The 21,764-nt window shown below is 35.3% G+C and overlaps 1 protein-coding gene across 1 annotated transcript in view; it reads left to right on the top strand.

Annotated features, from left to right (window-relative positions):
- Window positions 1-4,090: 4,090 nt before the first annotated feature.
- Window positions 4,091-21,764, top strand: part of LOC121429179 (monocarboxylate transporter 7-like) — a 34,515-nt gene continuing 16,841 nt past the window's right edge. The window contains exon 1 of the mRNA XM_041626115.1: window positions 4,091-4,549. Within this exon, the coding sequence (XP_041482049.1) occupies window positions 4,357-4,549 (193 nt within the window). The 5' untranslated portion in view covers window positions 4,091-4,356. The remainder of the gene's footprint in view (window positions 4,550-21,764) is intronic.

Raw genomic sequence — 21,764 nt, 5'->3', positions numbered from 1 at the left:
GCGTTTATGCTAAAGATGTTTTAGTTTAGAATTTAACCCTTTTTGAAGAGCTAGGTCGTGTTCAACACAACCTGAATAACTAGAGCATGTTTATCACAAAAGAACAAAAAGATCGTTCCTTTTTGGCACAATGTCTATCCCCACACAAGGTCGCGGTCAAAGAGTGGCAATCGAACGAGAGTATTCGTAAACGGCGCGGCCGTACGGCGAGTCAAAAACAGCCGTTTCAACATTTTTTGTACCAACTACATACAGGTGGTTTGAATTGAAATTAATAAAACGGCTGTTATCGACTCACCGTACGGCCGCCGTAGATCAAATGTTACCAAGGTATTAGCTAACGAATAACCTAAAGTGGTACTCCGAGCTGAAAAATAATAATCATATCTAAAAATAAATAAAGTATAATTCACCGATCAGAACTCTGAAAATTTCTTTAAAATCTGATAAACAAATAACGAAGTTATTTTCATCATGTTAATCATGTTAATAGTAAAATGAAGCTATATTTTGTGAAAACAGATATGCATATCGTTATAAATGTTCACGAGGTGGGCTAATGAGTCATGTGCTAACTCTCTCTTTTTTAACGAAATCATCTTCATATACGTGTGTATAATACTGTACGTATCCCCTGTTAACAAAATAAGATGCACCTATAGATCATAGATCAATATATGGCCTTTGTCAATCCACTCCAAATTTAGATTTTCTTATGTTTATGCAATATATAATATTTGCATTGTAATTATCTATGTATTTATCTTGATTGTACTGATATATCTATGTTTTTTACTCGATATGTGGAAAAGAGATCGAATTGAATTAATTAAGTTGAATTATCTCTTGCCTGGAACAAATGAGGCTTGACAGAAAAGGTCAAGTTGAACGAATTTCTCTGACTACCAACCATCCCTCAAAAATCATTTTAAAAATATCTCGCAAATGTTTTAGTCTACATTTCTTTGCTTGAACAGTTTTTTTAAATACAAATTGATTTGATTTCAGGATTTGATTTATTGTTTTCTTCTGCATCCATAACATTCGTATAATACATTTTTCATAACATAATAAACATAATATGTTAGCATTTTTGGCATGAATCATAAATAAAGAGAACTAAAAAGATAAATCCAGACAAAAATGATTAACTATATGATATTCACAATGATTATCTAACATACAAATCAGCTGTCAATACAATAGTTTTCATTCTCGAACCTTCTTCTTGGATTAAATTGCATATTCATGAAGACATGCATAGTGTTTCAACGAAGTAATGTTAAAATTTCAAATGTCATAACTTCTTCGATTCAATTCAAATCAATTATTTTCATTATCCACTTTCAATTTTCATATTTAAAATTATTATACAGTAGACATAGAATCACATTTGAAATATAAATATCACATTTGAAATATGAATAAAGATTAACAAAATATTACAATATACAATTATCGAACAAAATATGAATTGACTTTGTTATCCATTATCCGATTTTGATCAAATTTTCAATGTCTTGTTTGTCAGATTTTACTCTGTTCATATCTTATTATTTTGTACCCTCTAGAACACCTTAAATGATGTATAAGGCGAATCATCTTTTCATTTTCTCTATTAAACAATCGTGTACATATTCCGCACTCATATTAATCGAGGTTGCTTTGTAATGCTACGTTCACAAACACGTTTACGACTGCCATACGACCGATTTTTGTCTTTTTATAAATAGCAATAAATGGTATGAAATAGTTCGTACGTCGTTTGCAAAGGTATTTGTGATCGTAGCATGAGGTAGATGAGAGGAGACCAAATAAAAAGAAATAAAACCGGTGAAAGCCCGTAGTATGTGATGTCACGTTATAGTAATCCTGTATTTTGTGCAAAACATAGAATAGATTATGACGACCAAATCTAGGTCATAAAATCTTTCACATTTCTGAATTCTACCCATCAAATTTCTTGTTCATAGCCAGTGGCGCAACTAGGGGGGCACGTGCCCCCCCCCCCCATCGGCTGACAAAAAAAAACAAGGGAAAAGAAGAAAAAGAGGGAGAAAGGAAGAGAAATGTACTGGGAAAGAAGAAATCATTTTTCATTATTATGATGTTATATTCAGGGGCCGCGGAACGGTTTACAAAGTGGGGGGGACTGACCATGCTAAAAATCATATTCTTATGGTCAATTTTACGTTTTTGTACACGGTTTTGGAAAAAAAGGGGGCTGAAGCCCCCCCCCCCCCGGTTCCGTACACCAAGCTAAGTAGGCGTTGTACAATAAATTATAATTATTACAAAGAACCATCTTTTTTCATAACTTTATAAAACGAATTTACTCATTGTTCCTGGTGCTCGCATTTTCTGTTTAACAATCCTGTTGTACTAAAACCTCCCGTTTTCAAGTTAATTTACCCCACATATATTTCCTCGCACTTCGAGATATTGTTTATGCACAATCGTATGCTTCTTTTTCATGACTAATTAAAATGATTGCCCCAATTTTAGGTCTTAGCATAAAACATTTCCTGTCCGTGCTTACGTTCGCATTAGTGGATTGGTGAGATAATATGTCTGCTCTCCATGAATTCCTAAAATCAGTCCTTAAAATATCCCTTTTTCTGATCTGAATATTAATATTTTTCAGCTCACGCTAGCATCATTTGGCTAGTGAAATACGTATGGCCTTAGTGAAGTCCTACAAACGCCTTAGAATGCCCCTCTTCGGGGTTGAATTTTCTAAATTTTCAGCTCACGCTTCGCGCTCGCAATATTTGATTAGTGAGATGCGTATAATGATGATTTCAATTACTACAAGTGCTTAATGCGTTTAGATGCAATTCTAACAAAATCAGCAAGAGCTTGGCACTCGCATTAGATGACTATGATAAGATATGCATACTCTTAATGGGTTCCTAAAATATAGTCCATAAAATCTCCCTGTTTGAGGTCAATATATACACAAATTTCAGCTCGCGCTTCGCGCTCGCATTGTTTAGTGAGACAGGTATGTATCATGATTACACAAATTTGATTATAATGTCCCTCTTAAGGTCTGAATATCAAAAATTTTCAGCTCGCGCTTCGTGGTCACATTATTTGTTCTGTGATCTCACAGATCAAATAATGTGAGCACAAAGCGCGAGCTGAAAATTTTTATAATGTCCCTCTTAAGGTCTGAATATCAAAAATTTCAGCTCGCGCTTCGTGCTCACATTATTTGATCTGTGAGATATAATATCTGTTTAATGGCACTGTTCTTAAAGTGTCTCTATTAGGTCAGTATATACCTGGCAACTAAGCGCGCTTCGCGCGCTCACTAAGTGGCTTAAAATTTTTGCTGGTGCCCCCCCCCCATGCCGTGACTTACGGTACGCCAACTGTCATAGCAATATCTAGTCTGAGTTTACAGGTTCCTAAATTTATGTATCAGTTGTCTCGTAAAAAGTGGACAAACCTGAGAACGAGCTCTCATTAAGTTTCTGTAGCTGGAAGGCATGGCCCCAGCAGATTTAACCAGCGCTCTTTGAGAGTAACCCCTTCAATTTCGAAATGGAATCAATAAGCGATGCAAAATCATTAAGGTTGTAATGTGACCTTTCACATCTTTATTATATGCATCAATATTGATCAAAACCGATAGTTCGGCTTAAAGATATATGTGTCATTTCGAGCGTAAAATTCACAAATGATAAAAAGGCATTCATGGCTCTAAAGGAGCTGAGCAAACAAATTTGTATGAAATACGGGGACCGTCAAACGAAAAAATATGAAGGAACAATGAGCTATAGATCTAAACGTCTTTGAGCTAAATACTACTTGGCATAAAAGGGATTTCATTACAATAGACAATGACAAGGATATTTCACACAAACACGGATGGAGTTATTTGGCTTCCCAATTCATTTACATCCCTGCCCGTACCCCCCCCCCCACAAAAATGGATATAGATCTACGCCCATTTTGATATTCGAAACTGCCGAGGCCAACGTGACTGTGACAGTTGAACCAATACAAATTTTCTGATATATATTTGTCCTGTTCCGCCCCAAAAAGTGCATTTTCTGTCAAGTGGATCTGCGAACTACAACCGTGTCGGGATAAATACCCATCCACCTCTCTCTTCCTTAGCCCCTGTTCGCTTTAGATTTTGACTACTCTGTCTTCAGATCAGATCAGACTTGCGCCGACTTCGTTCTTTCCTGCCATCTTGAGCTGGTAAGCGGTTCGGGCCTACCGATGGGTGACACCGGCGCTTGGTCGTCATCCGTGGTCGTAATTTACCTTGCTGGGGTTTGGTAACTTTAGTTCCTTATAACCCTGCTTTGGGGGTCAGAGAGCGGGAGAGGTGATGAAAATATGACTTCTTCGGGTGTTGCCAAAGGGCGATACTTTGCGGTAATCTTGGAGATTTTTCTGGTGACGACCTTTTCTCAGGGCATCATTCGATCTCTCGGAATCTTTCAGGGACAGCTCGAAGCAGACATAGGACTGACGACATCCGAGTCGGGACTTGCGGCGGGTTTTGCGACCGGATTCGTGTTTTTCTTCGGTAAGTAGTGGTATAAAGTGTTAATAAGAACGAACAACTAGCCTATCCGATCATCTTGTTTTCTGTGTCCTTTTCACTTTTCCTTCATATTTTGTAATATAATCCAGCCTTGTTTATCTTTTACTTGGGAGAATATGTAAAAAAATTATTTGACAAGGATTTACATTTAATTTCTACAAGAAAGATATGATGATTTGTGTATAATATACATTTTGAACTTCTACAAGAAAGATATGATTTGTATATTATATATATTGAACTTTGTATTTTCCATTAATATGTCTTACTTATTGAAGGAAACCTTCATAAAAAGCTTTGCTTTTCAGAAGGTTTCTATTTCATTTCATAAGGTTATATTATATCTTGCGTTACTTTGTAACCTTGTTGAAATTTTGGAATGAAATAAATTCGTTATCAATCAATTAAGAGAAGATAGCCGATCTCTGAACTATTTCAAAAGAGATTTAATTAGCTGTTCACTTGGAATGGATTAGTCAGAATAACCAACGAGTTGGCGAATAGATATGTTCCACCAGCAGAAATGGTCAAATCAACCAAATGTGGGATTATATAAAGTTATCTGTGCATGTAAATAAATCATCTTTTTCTTTCAATTGTTTACTTCTTTATTTATTGTATACATATTCATTCAGGATAAAGATAAAACATTATCAGCCGAGGCAAGGGCGCCGGAAGCGGGGGGGGCACTTGCCCCCCCCCCCCCCCCAAATAAAATTTTTGGGGGGCAAAACGAGATTTTGCCCCCCCCCCAACGTGCCCCCCTGAAAGATGAAAAATGATAAATTATTTAAGGACAAAAGTAAATGAAGGCACTTTCCTGCCTGAAAATTGTCATTTCCATTGTCAAAAATGAAAAAATTTGCCCCTGCCGGGGCAAATACATTATCATAGTAAGCCTCGCGTCTTTTGACGAACAGTTCCTCTGTGAAACATAGCTTTGATAAGCCCCTTTTCCATCTTATTACAGTGTGATAACGTTTAACCTTTTAATGAATACATTTCAGACTAAAAGCGAATGGCAAATTGATAGTGGTCCACCAATGATTAGGTTTATAATTCTATGATGCTGGCTGTGTCGTCTAACAAACGCGCGGTCGCCCAGAAACGCTCAGACCGGACCCGATATAACTAACGCGCGTGAACACTAGTTACTCGAGCAAGATATGGAATCTATGTCACAGCTTTCAAGCCCAGAAACCATAACATCTCGAGAAACTTGTTTCAATTATTTCATTTTCAACTAAATATAAATTGAGTTAATACAGTGATAACAAGACAGCGGTGTTGGCTCAGTCGGTAACGCGTCTGCCCGTCGAAGTCGAACCAAAGATCGTAGGTTCGAGTCCACCCTGGGCGGATGACTGAAGTCAGTGCGTTGTGTGTAAACGTCTCTCCCATGTTTCATAGATGCAGGCTATGTTACAATGGAAAACACTCCGTCCCTCGGATAGAACGTTAAATGGAGGCCGAGAGTCACCACCTTTGCACGTTAAGAACCCACTGCACTATTCGTATAAGAGTAGGGGCAAACCCCGGTGTCGAGGTCCACCTGCATCCCCCCCCCCAATCAGTTATATCGGGAGGAGAGACCTGTGGATCATAGTGATTCAGTTCGCTTTTCGCCTCCCAGGCACAGGTGACGCCAAACAAATAATAATAACAATTCAGTGCCCTAAAGAAAATACCAAGGTCATTTCAACTCAATATAGACATGTTATCAGAAAATTACACTCAGAATAATCATGTGTAGAGGATTATAATTTATAATTTGTAAAAATGGTGAATCCCACTCGAAAGCAACTTAGAGATAATGTTTAGACATGAAAAAAATAAAATCATGTGTGAAAGTGTTTTCTTGACCGGAAGATATTATCCGAGATATGAATAAAAATGTAAAAAATATTAAAAGAAAAAAATAAGCGTTACAGTAATGCTCTACTATAAAAAAAATCTTAAGATATTTTCACAGCCCCGTATTTCCTCTATTCCTTTTCATTGGCATGATTGGAAGGCGTTTTGTCTGATACTATTTCAGCTCATATATAGCACTTATGTATTTTAGATTCCAAAACTTCTTCCCATTACCTGTTACTAATCAGATCGAGATGGCAGCTATGTTCTCTGGTTCATCCCAGCTTTTGTTATTCATGGACGTTTGCAAAAATAAAAAAAAAAAACCCGGGAGTGGGTGGGGCTGCAAGACCTAAATTTTCGAAGAAACATAAGAGGGAGGGGATTTGTGACGAGGGAACTTTTGCATTTTCTAGAATGAAATTGAAGGATTTCGTGCACACTTTTGGTGAATTTTGTGAATTTTGCCCTCTCGATCGGCTGCCCCCGGCTGCGTACGGTCATGTTTGTCATCTTAAAAATGTTAAAGTCTTTAAAAGGCCTATATTACACTGGTTTGAAACAATTTCGTTTGCAATAAGGCTCGTAATTTGCTGGAACTGCGACCCTGGTCATGAAGAAACACCAGGCTGGGTCAGAAGGGAGGAAACAGAAGGAGCAAAAAGAACTCCAAGACTGTTTAATTCTCAAGAAATTTATTTTTGAATGCACTTAGAAACGCAACTTTTATACTCCATTTTACACAAAATCCTTACCGTGGGGGGGGTCCCATAGCCTCTCCCGCTCGATCGCTTCGGTATCTCACGCTGTCAAAAATATTGTGCCCCCTTCGGGATTTTGCCCCCCCCCCCCCAGAAAAAACTGAAAGTGTTCCGGCGCGCCTGAGCCGAGGCTGTTTTACATCATGGTCCAGACACACACACACAAAATATACACAACAAAATTATTAAAAAGAAGTAACGACTATAATGACTCACAATACACAGTGCGTATCAAAAAAAGTTTACACTTTGAAAAAGCCCTGGGAATTAAAAAATATACAACATGTGGGTAATTCTTTCACATATAATTTTGGGTTTGGGTCTCATCTATCCAATGAAAGTAAAAGTTTTGACAGAATGTTACACTTGATTGAGCATTGTCCATTTTTGTAAAACTGGCAGAAATCTGTTTGCGCAGAAATGCTCGTTTTCACGCTGTATCAAGGGGAAAGAGCGAAATCAAACTTACCCTGCGAAACATTTCTCATAAATTTCCCATTGCACTTTTTGTCAATTGTAATAAATGGATACATTCAAGCATTTTGTATACATTCAAACAATTTTGCCACCCAAATTTAAATTTTAACACTTAATAAACGCAACCTTTTTTGTGCCAGATGGATCTGAGAACATAACTAAATCTGACCAAAAGTTTATATCAGACATCTCCAGCATTTTTACTAAGTTTTTATCATTTAAAGTGTGTTTACAATTCATTTTTCAATTAATACTTGTTTCTCCACACTTTTTCCAAGCTTGACAATGATTAACAAAATGAAAATCAAGCCTAACCCATTTCATGTAAATCACAGCTCAGTGTAAAGCAAATATCGTCACGATGGCCTCGGTGTGTGGGGGAATGGGGTGGGGCGCAATGCACTCTTCGAAGTGTTTTGGGCAAGGAAACAAGTTAAAAAGGTCAAAGTTCTTCAAATCATCTAGCTAAATTCAACGTGTTCTTCATGATTAAGGTCTACTTTTATTCGCATAACTATTTCAAAGTTCTGCGCAAATGATTCAAGTTTCAAGTTTATTTCATTTCTCAACTCAATACAAGATAAGAAATAATTGCACAGATATAAAATGATAACCATACAAATCAATACAAATGAATATACATTGCAAGCAATATGACTATACAAGAAAAGTAAATAAATTTTTATGGTGAATACTGTAAAACGTGATAATCGTATTACCAATAACAATATATACAATGGAAATAGAACAAAGTGTATGCCATTCTCGATGAAAAAATAAAAAATAATTGCAAGGCTACCTTTATAACTCTTTTTTTTCAATAAATAAGGTTGAGTAAATGGAGGAATCCACTAAAAATCAGGGCTTGTTGGGTGTGGACCCCTCAGAGAATTAATCAAAGATTTGTCAGTACAGGTATAAACGAAAATGAAAATGAGAGAGAGAGAAGAAAAGAAGAAAGGTTGATGTGATGGTAGATGAAGAAATAATAATAATAATAGGCATTTATATAGCGCCATCTATCTAGAAATATTCTATTCCGAGGCGCACAAGAAAAGAAAGGATGAGAAAGTTTGGATGAGTGTCAAAGTGCCAATAACTAATACTGTTAGAAACGATAAGATTTCAGTTTGGATTTAAAGGTCTCCAGTGATTGTATAATTCTTAAATTTAATGGCAAATTATTCCAAAGAGAAGGTGCTGAGGCAGAGAAAGCTCGTGCACCATATGCTACACGTGTCTTGGGAGTCTTAAGAAGTTGCTGGTGTGATGATCTCAGGCTTCTAGCTGGTGCATAAGGCGTGACAAGGTCTTGTAGATATTTTGGTGCCAAACCATTAAACACTTTCCAAGTGAGAAGAAGTATTTTAAATTCTATACGCTTCCGGATTGGCAACCAATGTAACTTTTGGAGAATTGGTGAGATGTGTTGATATTTTGATGTACCAGTTAAAACCCTGGCAGCTGTATTCTGAGCATACTGAAGTTTATCAACACTGCATGAGGTTATATTAAAAAGAAGAGCATTTCCAACATCTAATCGAGATAGTACAAATGAGTGTATAAGCATAGCAGCAGACTTATGGTCAAGGACTTTCCTCATGCTGTTAACATTATGAATATTATAGTATACTGATTGACATATTTTCTTTACTTGTGCATCCATAGACATATGTTCGTCAAATACGACATATATACCGAGATAATGGATGAATAATTCAATCAAATGGACAAGTTGGTGCACATATGTGGTTGAAGAGGAAGAGAAGATGGAGTAACAATAAAAAAAGCAAAGGAGTGAAGGGCATGAGACCGATGAAGGAGAATGAGCGGAAGAGAGCAAGGTAGAGAGACGGTCAGGGAGGGGGAGGGAGGGGGTGGGGAGAAAGAGGAGGGTAAAAGGGATCGTTTATCGACTGTTCAATCGGAATTTGCTTTATATGATTCAAGAATTTGTTTCTTCAGTTTGATCTTAAAACAGTTCAAACTGGTAGCATTTACGATGTCATTGCTGATTGAGTTCCAGTATTTCGGGCCATAGAAGGCAATTGTTTTTGTGCGAAGAGAGTACGGGTACGTGGAAGGTGGAAGCGACGGGATTGTCGGGTTGGATAATTGTGAATAGCATTGTTTTTTGTAAACATGATCATCAAAATGTTTGGTAGTTTATTTGTGTTCAGTTTGTACATGAATTGTCCTGTATGAAAAAGAAATAAATCCGGAAATTTGAGGAGATTTGACTCGTAGAACAAACCATCAGTATGACATCGAAAAGGAGCATTGTGTATAATCCTTATAACCTTCTTTTGTAGAATAAGCATTTCGTCCATGAGACTCTTGTAGGCGTTACCCCAAGCCAGTATTCCATAATTAAAATACGGAAGTATAAGTGAGAAATAAAGTGTAAATAGTGTTGATTTTGGAAAGAAATGTCAAAGTTTGGTCATTATACCAACATTCCGCGATAGTGTTACTAAATAACATAAAATTTGTCTTAACGATGTTTAGAGATAATTTGTTGGCTTTAATCCGCTGTTTATACAACACGTTTCAGTTCAAGATTTATAGTAGAAAGAAGAGTAAGTGGATTTGCATGAGAATAAAATAAGTTGGAATAGTCTGCAAATAAAATGAAAGATAGAACGTCTGAAGATTTATAAAAGTCGTTTATGTATATGATAAATGATAAGGGCCAAGGATGCTTCCCTGTGGAACTCCGCAATTTATTGGTCGTAACGCTGAATTATGATTATCTATTTGTACATATTGTTATTTGATAAGTAATTCCTGAACCATTTCAAGGCTTTCCCTCTAACACCATAGTGTGACAACTTTACTAAAAGGATATTGTGATTAATTATATCAAAAGCCTTGGAAAAGGCTCCTTTTCCAATCATTTTCCACTAACTTTTCAAAAGAAAGTGGTGCTCACCCAAGCGGAAATATTTTTCGATAGTTACATCGTCATTTGCTTAAATGGATCTGTACCAATGTTAAAATGTGGAAAAATCTTCAGGATATTACAAACGTATAAATTTACAGGATTTTTTCTAAGTGTAATTTTTTTTTTGATACGCACTGTATAGTTCATAAAAAATTGTCTGACTGAGAAGGAGAACAGGATAAAGGAAAGACGAGAGGGAGAGAGAGGAGGGAAAGAGAGGGAGAGAGAGAGGAAAAAAGAATAAAAAAAAGGTCGGTCAATTATAGAACAGTATATGTTATGTCATTAAACGACAGATTTGAAATAATGGCAAATATATACGCTTAAAAAACTTAAAAAGAAAATTTGGGGCCTGTTTCATGACGAGACGAGTGATACGTATGTTTGAACGTCCTAGGACCATTCTTCTGAGATAGGAAGATTGGCGACAAATCAGCGCTTTCCGTTTCACGAAGGCATTTTTTCTTCCAAATCTTCCAAAGTAATTTCGACATTGTATTAGTTCAATATTCTGATTTTTTACAGAAAACTTATTCATATTGATAATTTTGCAACTTATGCTTTAAATGTTATTTGTTGGGTTAAAAAAGGGTTTGAAATGTAGCAAACAAAGTCAACGTGTCTGATTGTATGACACTAAAAAGGAAAATATGAGAGGATGAGGGTTTGGAGTATAAACAAACCTTTGCATGAAAATTAACCATGTTAACCGAAGACAAGCAAAATATGAAAATTGCTGCAAATATGATGGTGGTAAAATAGTTCTTTGCAATAATAAAACATAACAAAATGTGAGAAATCAATCGGCGATGGAAAAAATACTATTTACAGAAACAATGTTAAAAATGACAATGATCATAAACGTTGGTCATATTTAAATTTTTTTCAAACAAGTGGACACCAAGTTACCAATAATGCGCATAGCATTTTTTTCAAACAAGTGGACACCAAGTTACCAATAATGCGCATAGCATTTCCATTTATTTGAATGCAGGATAAATGAGGTACTGAAAGCCTCAAAACACACACCTATAATTGCAACGTTTGGTTCCCCGTATATAACGATTTACAAAAAGCTTACTGAAGCAGTAACTAACATAACTAAAGTAAGAGTAACTAAAACTCGCTTTGCCAAACGACCTGACTAAATAAAACTAAGGAACATGCTTAAACCACTTCTCTTACAATTATTCTTCCTAAAACAATCAGACAAGCGTAACAAGTTAATGAAATCTGCTAATTATGCAATTATTTTGTTTGTTCCCAGACCCTATAGAAATAATACGACTTTTTCGAGCAATTTCGCGCGTAAAACATAGTTTTTTTTTTTTTTCATATTGTTTTATTCTGATTCCATGAACAAAAATATATAACATTTCAAATTAACATTTCAAAACACATAATATTTTACATTTCATATTTGGACATTTTTCACTAACTTAATACCAGCATAAATCATATATAACTTAAAGGAGAAACAATGAAATCAGTTATAAAAATGTTTGAAACACCACTCCTCCCCCCCCCCCCCCCGCCCCAATCAAAAAGTCTTCCCTTGCACATTTGTGGAGGGCTATTTATACATGGAATACAAAGAAAGAACAAAACAAAGTAGACCCAAATCCAAAACAAACCAATTAACAAATAGATATACTGACACTAGGATCCCCTTAAAAAAATACATATAATATGCCTAACACTTTTCCTTTCATGTATCAAATATTCAACAATGATTTAAAACTATATGAGATTACTTGGCTTGCACTCATCAAAGACAAAGCAAATCAAAAAAAGAAATCGACAAGTAAAAAAAAAATAAATAAATAAATAAAAAAAAAACATCCCAAAGAATCACCCATCCCAAAGGAAAACTTCATTATCCCTCCCCCCAAAACACACATACACACACCCTCACATACACACATACACCCTCACACACACCTACACAGTCACTTTCTCCCAAATCACACCTGGATATCGCCCTCAGTCCTGCCATTTCGGTACATTCTCTCCCATTTTAATAAATGCTTGTCTAACTTGTTCCTTTTAATAGCTATTGCTTTTCCTTCATTTCGATATTCTACGACTCTCTGAATACTCTCTTCTTGAGTAGGAACTCTACCTTCTGACCTTGATCTAAAAATGATATATTTCATTAAAAAGATTACCGTGTTACAAAATTTCACTTCAAGATCGGATCCATTAATTCCCACATGTATATCTTTCCACTCTGCATTTTGAAGCTTTATCAAACTAAGTTTTTCAATGACCCTCTGCCATAAAGCTTTAACATCATTACAAAGCCAGAATAAATGTTCATAAGATTCCGGGTTATGTTTACAGAATGAACAGATATTAGTATCTTTAAAACCAAATTTGAACAAATGTTCGTTGGTGTATATTGCACCATGAAGTAATTTATATTGAAATTCTCTTACTTTTGGTAAGATTATTGTGATTCTAGGTCTTATAAATATTGTCATTACACGTATACAAGGCGCACACTCTTACACCCTTACACACACACACACACACACAAGCGAGAAAAGATTTTTTATATTGCCGAGCAGGTTGAACTTTGTGAGCATTTTGATATATTATTTATTCATTTATTTATCTATTGTAAAGCTTTAACCAGAATTGCCTGTTCAGCCTGACACAAAATTGTGTTAAAATCACAATATGTATAATTTAGATGTTCATGAAAATCCCTGGTCTTCCGGAGGGCTCTGCATTATTATCTACATTCATAAAACACATAATTCATAACATAAGAGAACCAACACATTTCATTATAAGATTCATCACAACAAAATAAACGAAAAGAATACATTATACGGACTCAGAATGAGAAAGGAAACAGACAATGACATGACAGAGAGTAGGAGAGTTTGAGACAGAGGGAGAGAGAGAGAGTCGAGGTGTTAATAAATCGCATACATTCGTATAATTCCGAAGCTTCGTTATTCCGAAGGTTCGTAATTCCGAAATACATAAATTGCCTTTACCTCGATGTTCGTTAATCCGAAAACGTAAAAGGGTCCGTTAATCCGAACACTTGTGGCGTTATTCCGAAGGTTCTTTATTCCTAAAACGAAATAAGGTTAGTTAATCATTTAGTTTTCGGATTAACGAACCTTCGGAATTACGAACCTCATTTCTTTTTCGGATTAACGAGCCTTCGGAATACGAACCTCACTTCGTTTTCGAACTAACGAACCTTCGGAAATACGAACCTTCGGAATAACGAACCTTCGGAATAACGAAGCTTCGGAATTACGAATGTATGAGGAATAATAACATGTAATGTCTGACCAATCAACCGATTTTATATATATGGTATACAATTTGTTTTTGTTTGATGGAAGTGAAATAAATAAAATCGAATTGAATTGAAAACCGTAATCTATTCTTATATAATAACAAAGTAGACAGACTAAATTGAAGAGGTAATCATGCATTCACAATAAGACAAAAAGCAAGGGCTGTAAGTATGGAAAGCAATGTTATTGTATGCCCGATTGCATTAAGATTATTCAAGTAGTAATTTAAAGGATGCTGTTCGATTTTCTATCATGGGGTAGATTTTTCCACTTTGTGGCACCAGAATAGAAGAAAGAGTTTTGGTAGAAATAAGTGTAACATGTCGGGGGTTTTAAAATCATTTCATTGGACCATCTGGAATTTCTCATCATTACTGCGTCTAGAAGTACAACTCTGCATGAGAGTATTATAGTTGGGGCAAATTTATGAATGATTTTGAACATTGTGCAACAGGCAGTTTTCCCCAAAAAAATGTCCAATGTTGGCCAGGATAATGTATTAAATACTTCTTGGACGGGGTTTCCGTGAAATTAAGTATGCTGCTCTTTTATGGAGGTGATTAAGGAAATCATAATTGACATCACTTCGTCCTGTCCATACGTTACAACAGCAGAGAAAGTGGGGCATTACATAATCACAGTAAAGTTGTGATAATTGTTCTGCGAAGAGGATAGATCTCAATCTCCTTAAAATACTTCGAACTAAATAATCAGTTTTAAAACAACAGCATAACTCAGGAACTTAACAGCAAACATAACATATCAGGAACAGTAGACGGAGAATAACTAAATAAAGAGACTGGATCTGTAGCGCATATGTGACTGTGTCTCATGCATTTATCAAAATACTCTATACCTTCGACCTTCCTCGGCCCACATCAAAAAATTTCTACAGTAACATAAGATTATTTAAATTAACTTAAAGCTAACCAATGAAATTGAGGACAATAGAAGAACCCAACTGAAATGTAGTAATACAATTCGTAAAAAAAACCAATGAGGAATAAAATGAAAGTGATAAAAGATGTCTGGGTGATTAAGTAATAATGGCATTAGAAACTAAGGAGTCAGGTGATTGATGGATAGTGAGCGGAACACCTGCATAGAGAAGGAATAAAGATGACAAAAGAGAATCAGAGGAAAAGAATCCAATGTGGAGAAGGATGAATGAAAACTGAATGTAGTTAAACTCAAATATCCTAAGTTCAGACTGCAAGTGCAGTACTGAAAAGAAATGCAAATGAACTCAAGTCTAGACGGAACAGAAATGTAAAACAGCCGAAGAAAGCACAAGTTAAAGAAAATGAACAAAATAGGAAAATGAAAAAATAACCATCCTATATTAAGTATGCTGCTCTTTTATGGAGGTGATTATGGAAATCACAATTGACATCACTTCGTCCTGTCCATACGTTACAACAGCAGAGAAAGTGGGGCATTACATAATCACAGTAAAGCTGTGATAAGAGGATAGATCTCAATCTCAAAATACTTAACTTTTGCTTGGCATCTTTTGCAACTTTGATTGTATGGCTTCTGAAGTCGAGATCGGAATCAATAATGTCCCAGGTCATTTACATTCATTTACACATGCTATAGATTTTCAGTTTATAATAATACTTAAATTATTGTCATGCAAAGTGCAAATTCGTTATCGTGAACCAAGTAGCTTTGACTTAGTCTAATCGACATTGAGAATAAGCTTCTTTCGAATTGATCATTCATGTATTTGCTTCATGACTTCATTAAGCTGTGTTTCAATTTCACTTTTAGAAAAGCCTGATACGGAAATGGTCGTATCATCGGCATACATAACACAGTTGGGGTAGGTCATTTATAAATAAAACAGGCATCAGTGGGCCAAGTACCTACCCTTGAGGAAGACCTATATTCACATCTTTAATTGCGGAGTTATCATTTTCTACAGAAACATATTGTTTGCAAGATACGAGTGAAACCATTTAATAAGACGTACGTCTTGCGCTACAACCGAACTTAGCTAATATATACCTACAAGAAGTTCACGGTTCGCCGAGTTGAATGCTCGACGTAAATCGTGAAAACGTTCATTTTCTAATAGACCAGTTCGTAGTTACTTCATGCACAATTTTGGACAAATGACCTTTCATTTCTTTCATTATGAGGTAGATTTCAAAGCAAGATATTACAATCTTGCCTTACATACTATAGCAGGATTAAGAAATTTAATAGAAAGTATTTTTAATCATGACTGGATCTTTCACAACACTTTGTAAAACTAGGAACAGGGGCCCGTGTCTTAAAGAACTTGTAATTGATGTAGCTTTACCATTATGGCAACTACCATGGAAACCTTGATTTTGATTGGCTGCTGAGCCTTATTTCCATGGTAGTTGCCATAATGGCAAAGTTGCAACAGTTGCAAGTCCTTTATTAAACGGGCCCCTGGGGCCTGTTGCATAAAACTGTTCACCTGTGAAAACTCTGGTGAAAACTAAGGTTAGTCTGAAAAATTTCTGCCATGGACTTTAACACAGGCAAAAACTCCGGTAAAAACTGCTTTCTATAACACAGAGAATCATTTATCAAACGCCCTTCAAGGGTCAAAACCACTATTTCGGCGCAATTGGAAAGTCAACAAATCAGAAAAATAAATTTGTTCGACTCATATCATTTTGTTGTGAAAAGAATGCATGTATTGTCAAGTTAATAATGTGAAACCTACGTTAAGGCGCTGTCACACCTTGGCGTTTTAGACAGCGTATGCCCGACGTATGAGGAATATGGCGAATACGCTGGCGTACGTCGAATACGTTACGGGTAAGTTTTGCATACGTTAAGAGTACGCTAAAACACGCTGGTATACGTCGTCATACGGCGAGGTCGTCGAAAAATTTTGTGCAAGCACAAAATTTTTCGACGTATGCCAGCGTATGGCTCATACGTCCCGCATACGCGGGCCATAAGTTGTAGGCAAGTTACGCGATCGTTGATACACGTTACTCGTAAGTTACTCATAAGTCGATGTACGTCGAGATAATGTCCAGCGTACCCTAAAACTTACTTCTAACCTATGAGTAACGTGCTTTGAACGTATGTGTAACTTAACTCCAACGTATATTGACGTATGAAGACGTGCTCCGGACGACCACAAAACTTACTGAGCGTGTTTATAACTTACAGCTACCGTATAATGGCGTATTGACAACGTTTATCATGTTTATAGGAATTGGTATATAAAGGTGGGGTTCACAGGAGTTTTCTTCGGCATGGCGGTGGTGTTGATAGGTGATGTATCGTGCGGTTATGATTTGAATAGTCGAGCGGAAGCCTTTTTATAGGCTACGACACGTGTTCATCAGCCATACGCTGCCGCGCGCTATGCGTAAGTTAGGCTATCGTAGGGCATAAGTTGTGTACGCCAGCAATACGCTAAGCATTCGTTGGAATACGTTACTTATAAGTTAACGAAGCGTTCGATATAAGTTACTAATACGTTATGTATACTTCCAACTCGTAAATGAATACGCTAAGTATACGCCCAGAGTTGAAAAAAATATCAAAGTTCAGCGTATGCCGACGTTTTAGAGAAATTTTGATACGTCGGACATACGCTGTCTAAAACGCCAATGTGTGACACCACCTTTACAGAGCATTACACCTTTAATGTTCGGGGTGAAATCTTTTTCTGTTGAATAGAACTTATTTGCCACTTCTGAAATAATCAATTTGGTGCCAAAAATTGTACGATAATGGTCTTACTTCCCTTGAGTTTGATTGCGAAAACCACTGAGGGGAACTGAAGTTTAACAAAAATAATATCTATAAAGAAATTTGACTGTAAAAATCACGAACTGTATCTTTTTACTTCGAACACTAAATCTGAAAGATGAAGGTAAGATGTAAACATTTATAAAGTCATGTAATTATTAAGTTTACAGGATTTACATCAAATTCAACGAACGGGCACCATGTAATATGTAATTGTCTCATTAAATATTGTAACGAATATAGGTTTCATATTAGGTTTTACATGTTATACAAATCTGAAAATAACTACGAAGGTTTAGAATTCTATGAACGAAAATAACTGAAAGTTGATTGGTTACATTCTCAAATAATATCATGAAACAAAATGGACAAAACTATCATCACAAAATGTTTTTAATCTACGGGAAATTTAGATTATAATTATGGTGCTCAGAATATGGGCATTTTATATTCAAATGTAAAGTGCCAGACATGTGGAAGTGTGAGTGATAATCAAAACGCGGTCACTTGTGTTTTCAGATAATGGTATTTATTTTTACTCCCTCTTTCTGTTTGCAATTTTATTTGAATGTAGAGAGTGAAAATTAGAAATAAAGTTACTTTGAAAAGAGTAACGTATGTTACTTTAATATCTGACAATGTTAAACAATTGTCCTACCACAAATAACATTTAAAATCTGCTAGTTTGGATGAAATATACACCAATGTGCCAAGAAATTGCAACTTTAGAATTTAAAAATTTGTCTTTTTGAACTTTACCAAGGTATGAGATACTGAAAGTGTGGAAGAACTATAACAGCAATTTGAAATCGTGAATAAACTATAACTCTTATAGATCAACTATACCTCAAACAATGTGGTTGGTCATCAAAACATGGTTACCTTTATTTTCCCGATGACTTTTATATCAATTCCCCCATATTGATTACAAATTTTGATTACGTTTACATAGCGAAAATTAGTAATAAATTTATTTTGAAAAGAGAAACGTATTTTAACTTCAATATCTGACAATGTAAAACAATTATTTCAACTCAAGATCTGAAATTTTGGATGAACCATAAAACCACATGTGCAAAAAACTCGCAACATAAAAATTCAACAACTAGCCTTTTTGAGCTATAAGCAGTAACTATACTGGACTGTTCTCATGCAGATTCTGTTCGCAACATGACAACCACCTACTGTGGATTTCCATAAAATGAAAATTGTTTTAAAACATATATCATGAGAGCTGAATAAGAAAATGATAAAATGAAATTGTATGCAAAGCTTATTGTAGCATGAAAAGTGATGAACATGCCATTTACATTATTAAAAACGTTACGGTATATAAGTATCGTGATTTACTTGATTTGAAAGTATCCCCCACTAATTTTTATATGACATTGATTTGCATTCCGAAGATGGTGTAATGAAACTTGAAAGAGAGAGATGAAATGTGGAAAAGGGAGATTGCAGTAAATAGATACAAGATGAAAAAACAAAAAGAAATTACCCCCCCCCCCCCCATTGTATATTCCAAATCATATTAAAAGGTGTCGCGTTTATCTGATATCAAAACTTCTTGACACAAATGCCTTATACTGCTATTTATAGTTTTTTCTCTTTCATTTCATTATATATACATATAATTTTTTAAGAAGGCAATTATATCAATTGAGATACATAAAAGAAATCTGAGGGAAGGAAATCAACAATAATACATTTGATAAACCGATATACGCCCCTCATTTATATTGCGAAAAATAAAATTTGATCATGGGCTTGGGAAAAATCATAACTGCACTCGGCAAAAAAGTTCTTGGACACTTATAAAAGTTAAAATATTCCATATAGATATTTGATTAAAGGCAGATTATTATATGTCAACATGTATGACATGACATTTTTATGTGAACAGTCATGCATGGGTGGTTAAATTCTTAGAAATAATAGCAATATCAGTAAAAGAAAATTGCAAGAAATGGCTAATGATCGTGGCCATCCTGTAGGCATACATTAAACAATTTCAACAGGGGATTTTCATTTGAATTGAATGCGTAGGGATGCATCATGAGATGCATAATGAGATGGATCATTTGGACACTCACTTTCAAGATGAAGCATTCCAACCAAGAGCGTGCAAGAGCAATAGGAATGTTGCAGTCTGGGCAGTCATTTATACAAGTGGCTCGATATTTCCAAGTTTCACCAACAACAATTTCAAATTTGAACCAGTGGTATTTGGCTACTGATGAAGTTAGAGGCCGCCCTAGGAGTGGTCAACCTAGGGCCGCCACCACTGCAGAAGATAGGAGGATAATGATAATTTTCTTTTGCTTATGCCCAGATACTGAAATTTGACATTTTTTCATCGACTGACTTTGAATTAAAATTCCATTGGAATAGTGATACATCCAAGGTGGATAACTTTCTTTTCACTTTTAGAGTGGTATTTGACTTCAAATTTGGTTTTATCGTTTAATGGATATTTATGCCACATAAACTTTCACAACTGAAAGAATGGCTGATCGTTTTTCTTGCCATCTTTTTACTGACATTGCTATAGTACCTGTAACCAGCCATGCACTGACTGATCCATTTCTTGCAATTTTCTTTTACTGACATTGCTATTGTTTAAAGCATTTAACTATCCATGCATGACTGTTCACATGAAAATGTCATGTCATACTGGAAGAGGAATATTTTCTTGTCATGTTGACATGAATAAGGAATATTTTAAGTTTACAATTTTCGAAGAAGTTTTTTTTTGCCGAGTGTACTGAAGAATATTGTCAAGTATAAATGTAAGAAAGGTAAAGACCGTGTAACAAAATACCGAATCTTTTAAAGGGCTAGTTTTATTTTTAAATATTTCATGAAAATAAAAATTGAACGGAACATAAACAATGCTTGAAGTGATAGTAATTGTACTTTTTTCTTTTTTTTGTTCCCGAAATTCCACTGGTAATGAAATTGAATGTAGTACTAGCTTATTATGAACACAAAGTTACGATTAGCAAGATTAAATCCCCTTATATCATCTATGTATGGGACAACTTCTATTTTGAAACATACGTTACATTATTATTACTAGCTTCCAAGGTATAAAAGATAGATTTAAGAGTAATTTCACATTCTTAAACTTTTGTTTCATTTTTTACCACTTCTTAAGAAGCCCTTGACTAATGGTTGCACCTAAAATACACTCAATTATTTAGAGGAGTAAAACCTTTTAAAAATGTAATGGAATTGGGTACTTATTAGTCAACTTGTGATGCAAGGGATTAGAAAAATGAGACGAGATCCACCATAGACTTGTAAGAAGTTGTTGCTTATAGCGATATAGGCTTTCTGAGAATGATCGTAGATGGCTCATCTCCGTTATATATCGAGAAAAATCCTTTTAACGCCAAAAAGGCCGAGATCGGCACATACGGTATACGTAAGTTTCACAACGTAAGTTACATGATGGGGTAAATAAATAGTTGCTGATCCAAAATTGCTCTTTGCAAGTATGATTTCTTTGGCCCTCTGACTTTCCTTTGATCAATGCTAACTGCTGATATACATATCAGCATCTGAAGTCTATACACATTTCCCCAAAACGGTAACGTAAGTTTAATCTCTTAAGGCTACGTTTCTACAAATTGCATTTAGTTTGGTTTTGATAAGATAATTCTTACTTAGGAATGGGAGTACATAGGTATCATTTCTTATCGTATACCCGAGGTGTCAAATAAATAAAAATAAACATATTTACGATGACATAAAGTAATTAATTATTGATCTAAAATACGGTAACGTAAGTTTCACTAAATTTGGCGACACATTTGGTTTTATCCGCATGTGAAAACAAAACATTTTTATCAAAAACGTTTGATTGTATTTTGTGGAGGGATCACTTATATCTATATTAATTAAGTTTTAGGGCAGTTGCTATTTACTTTATTTTTTGAAAGATACAGATATTTAGAAAATATATGACCGGTGACACGCTGCTTTTCACTATTACAACCGATGGATTTGCTAATTTCTCATTATATACCAAAAGAAGGTCAATATGACTTTCTTTTTAAAGAATGGATCTCATATAATAAATAGAA

Source organism: Lytechinus variegatus, chromosome 15 (genome assembly GCF_018143015.1).
Source record: "Lytechinus variegatus isolate NC3 chromosome 15, Lvar_3.0, whole genome shotgun sequence".
Taxonomy (NCBI): domain Eukaryota; kingdom Metazoa; phylum Echinodermata; class Echinoidea; order Temnopleuroida; family Toxopneustidae; genus Lytechinus; species Lytechinus variegatus.
The sequence above is the reverse complement of the archived record's forward strand: the minus strand, read 5'-3'. Positions and strand labels throughout refer to the sequence as shown.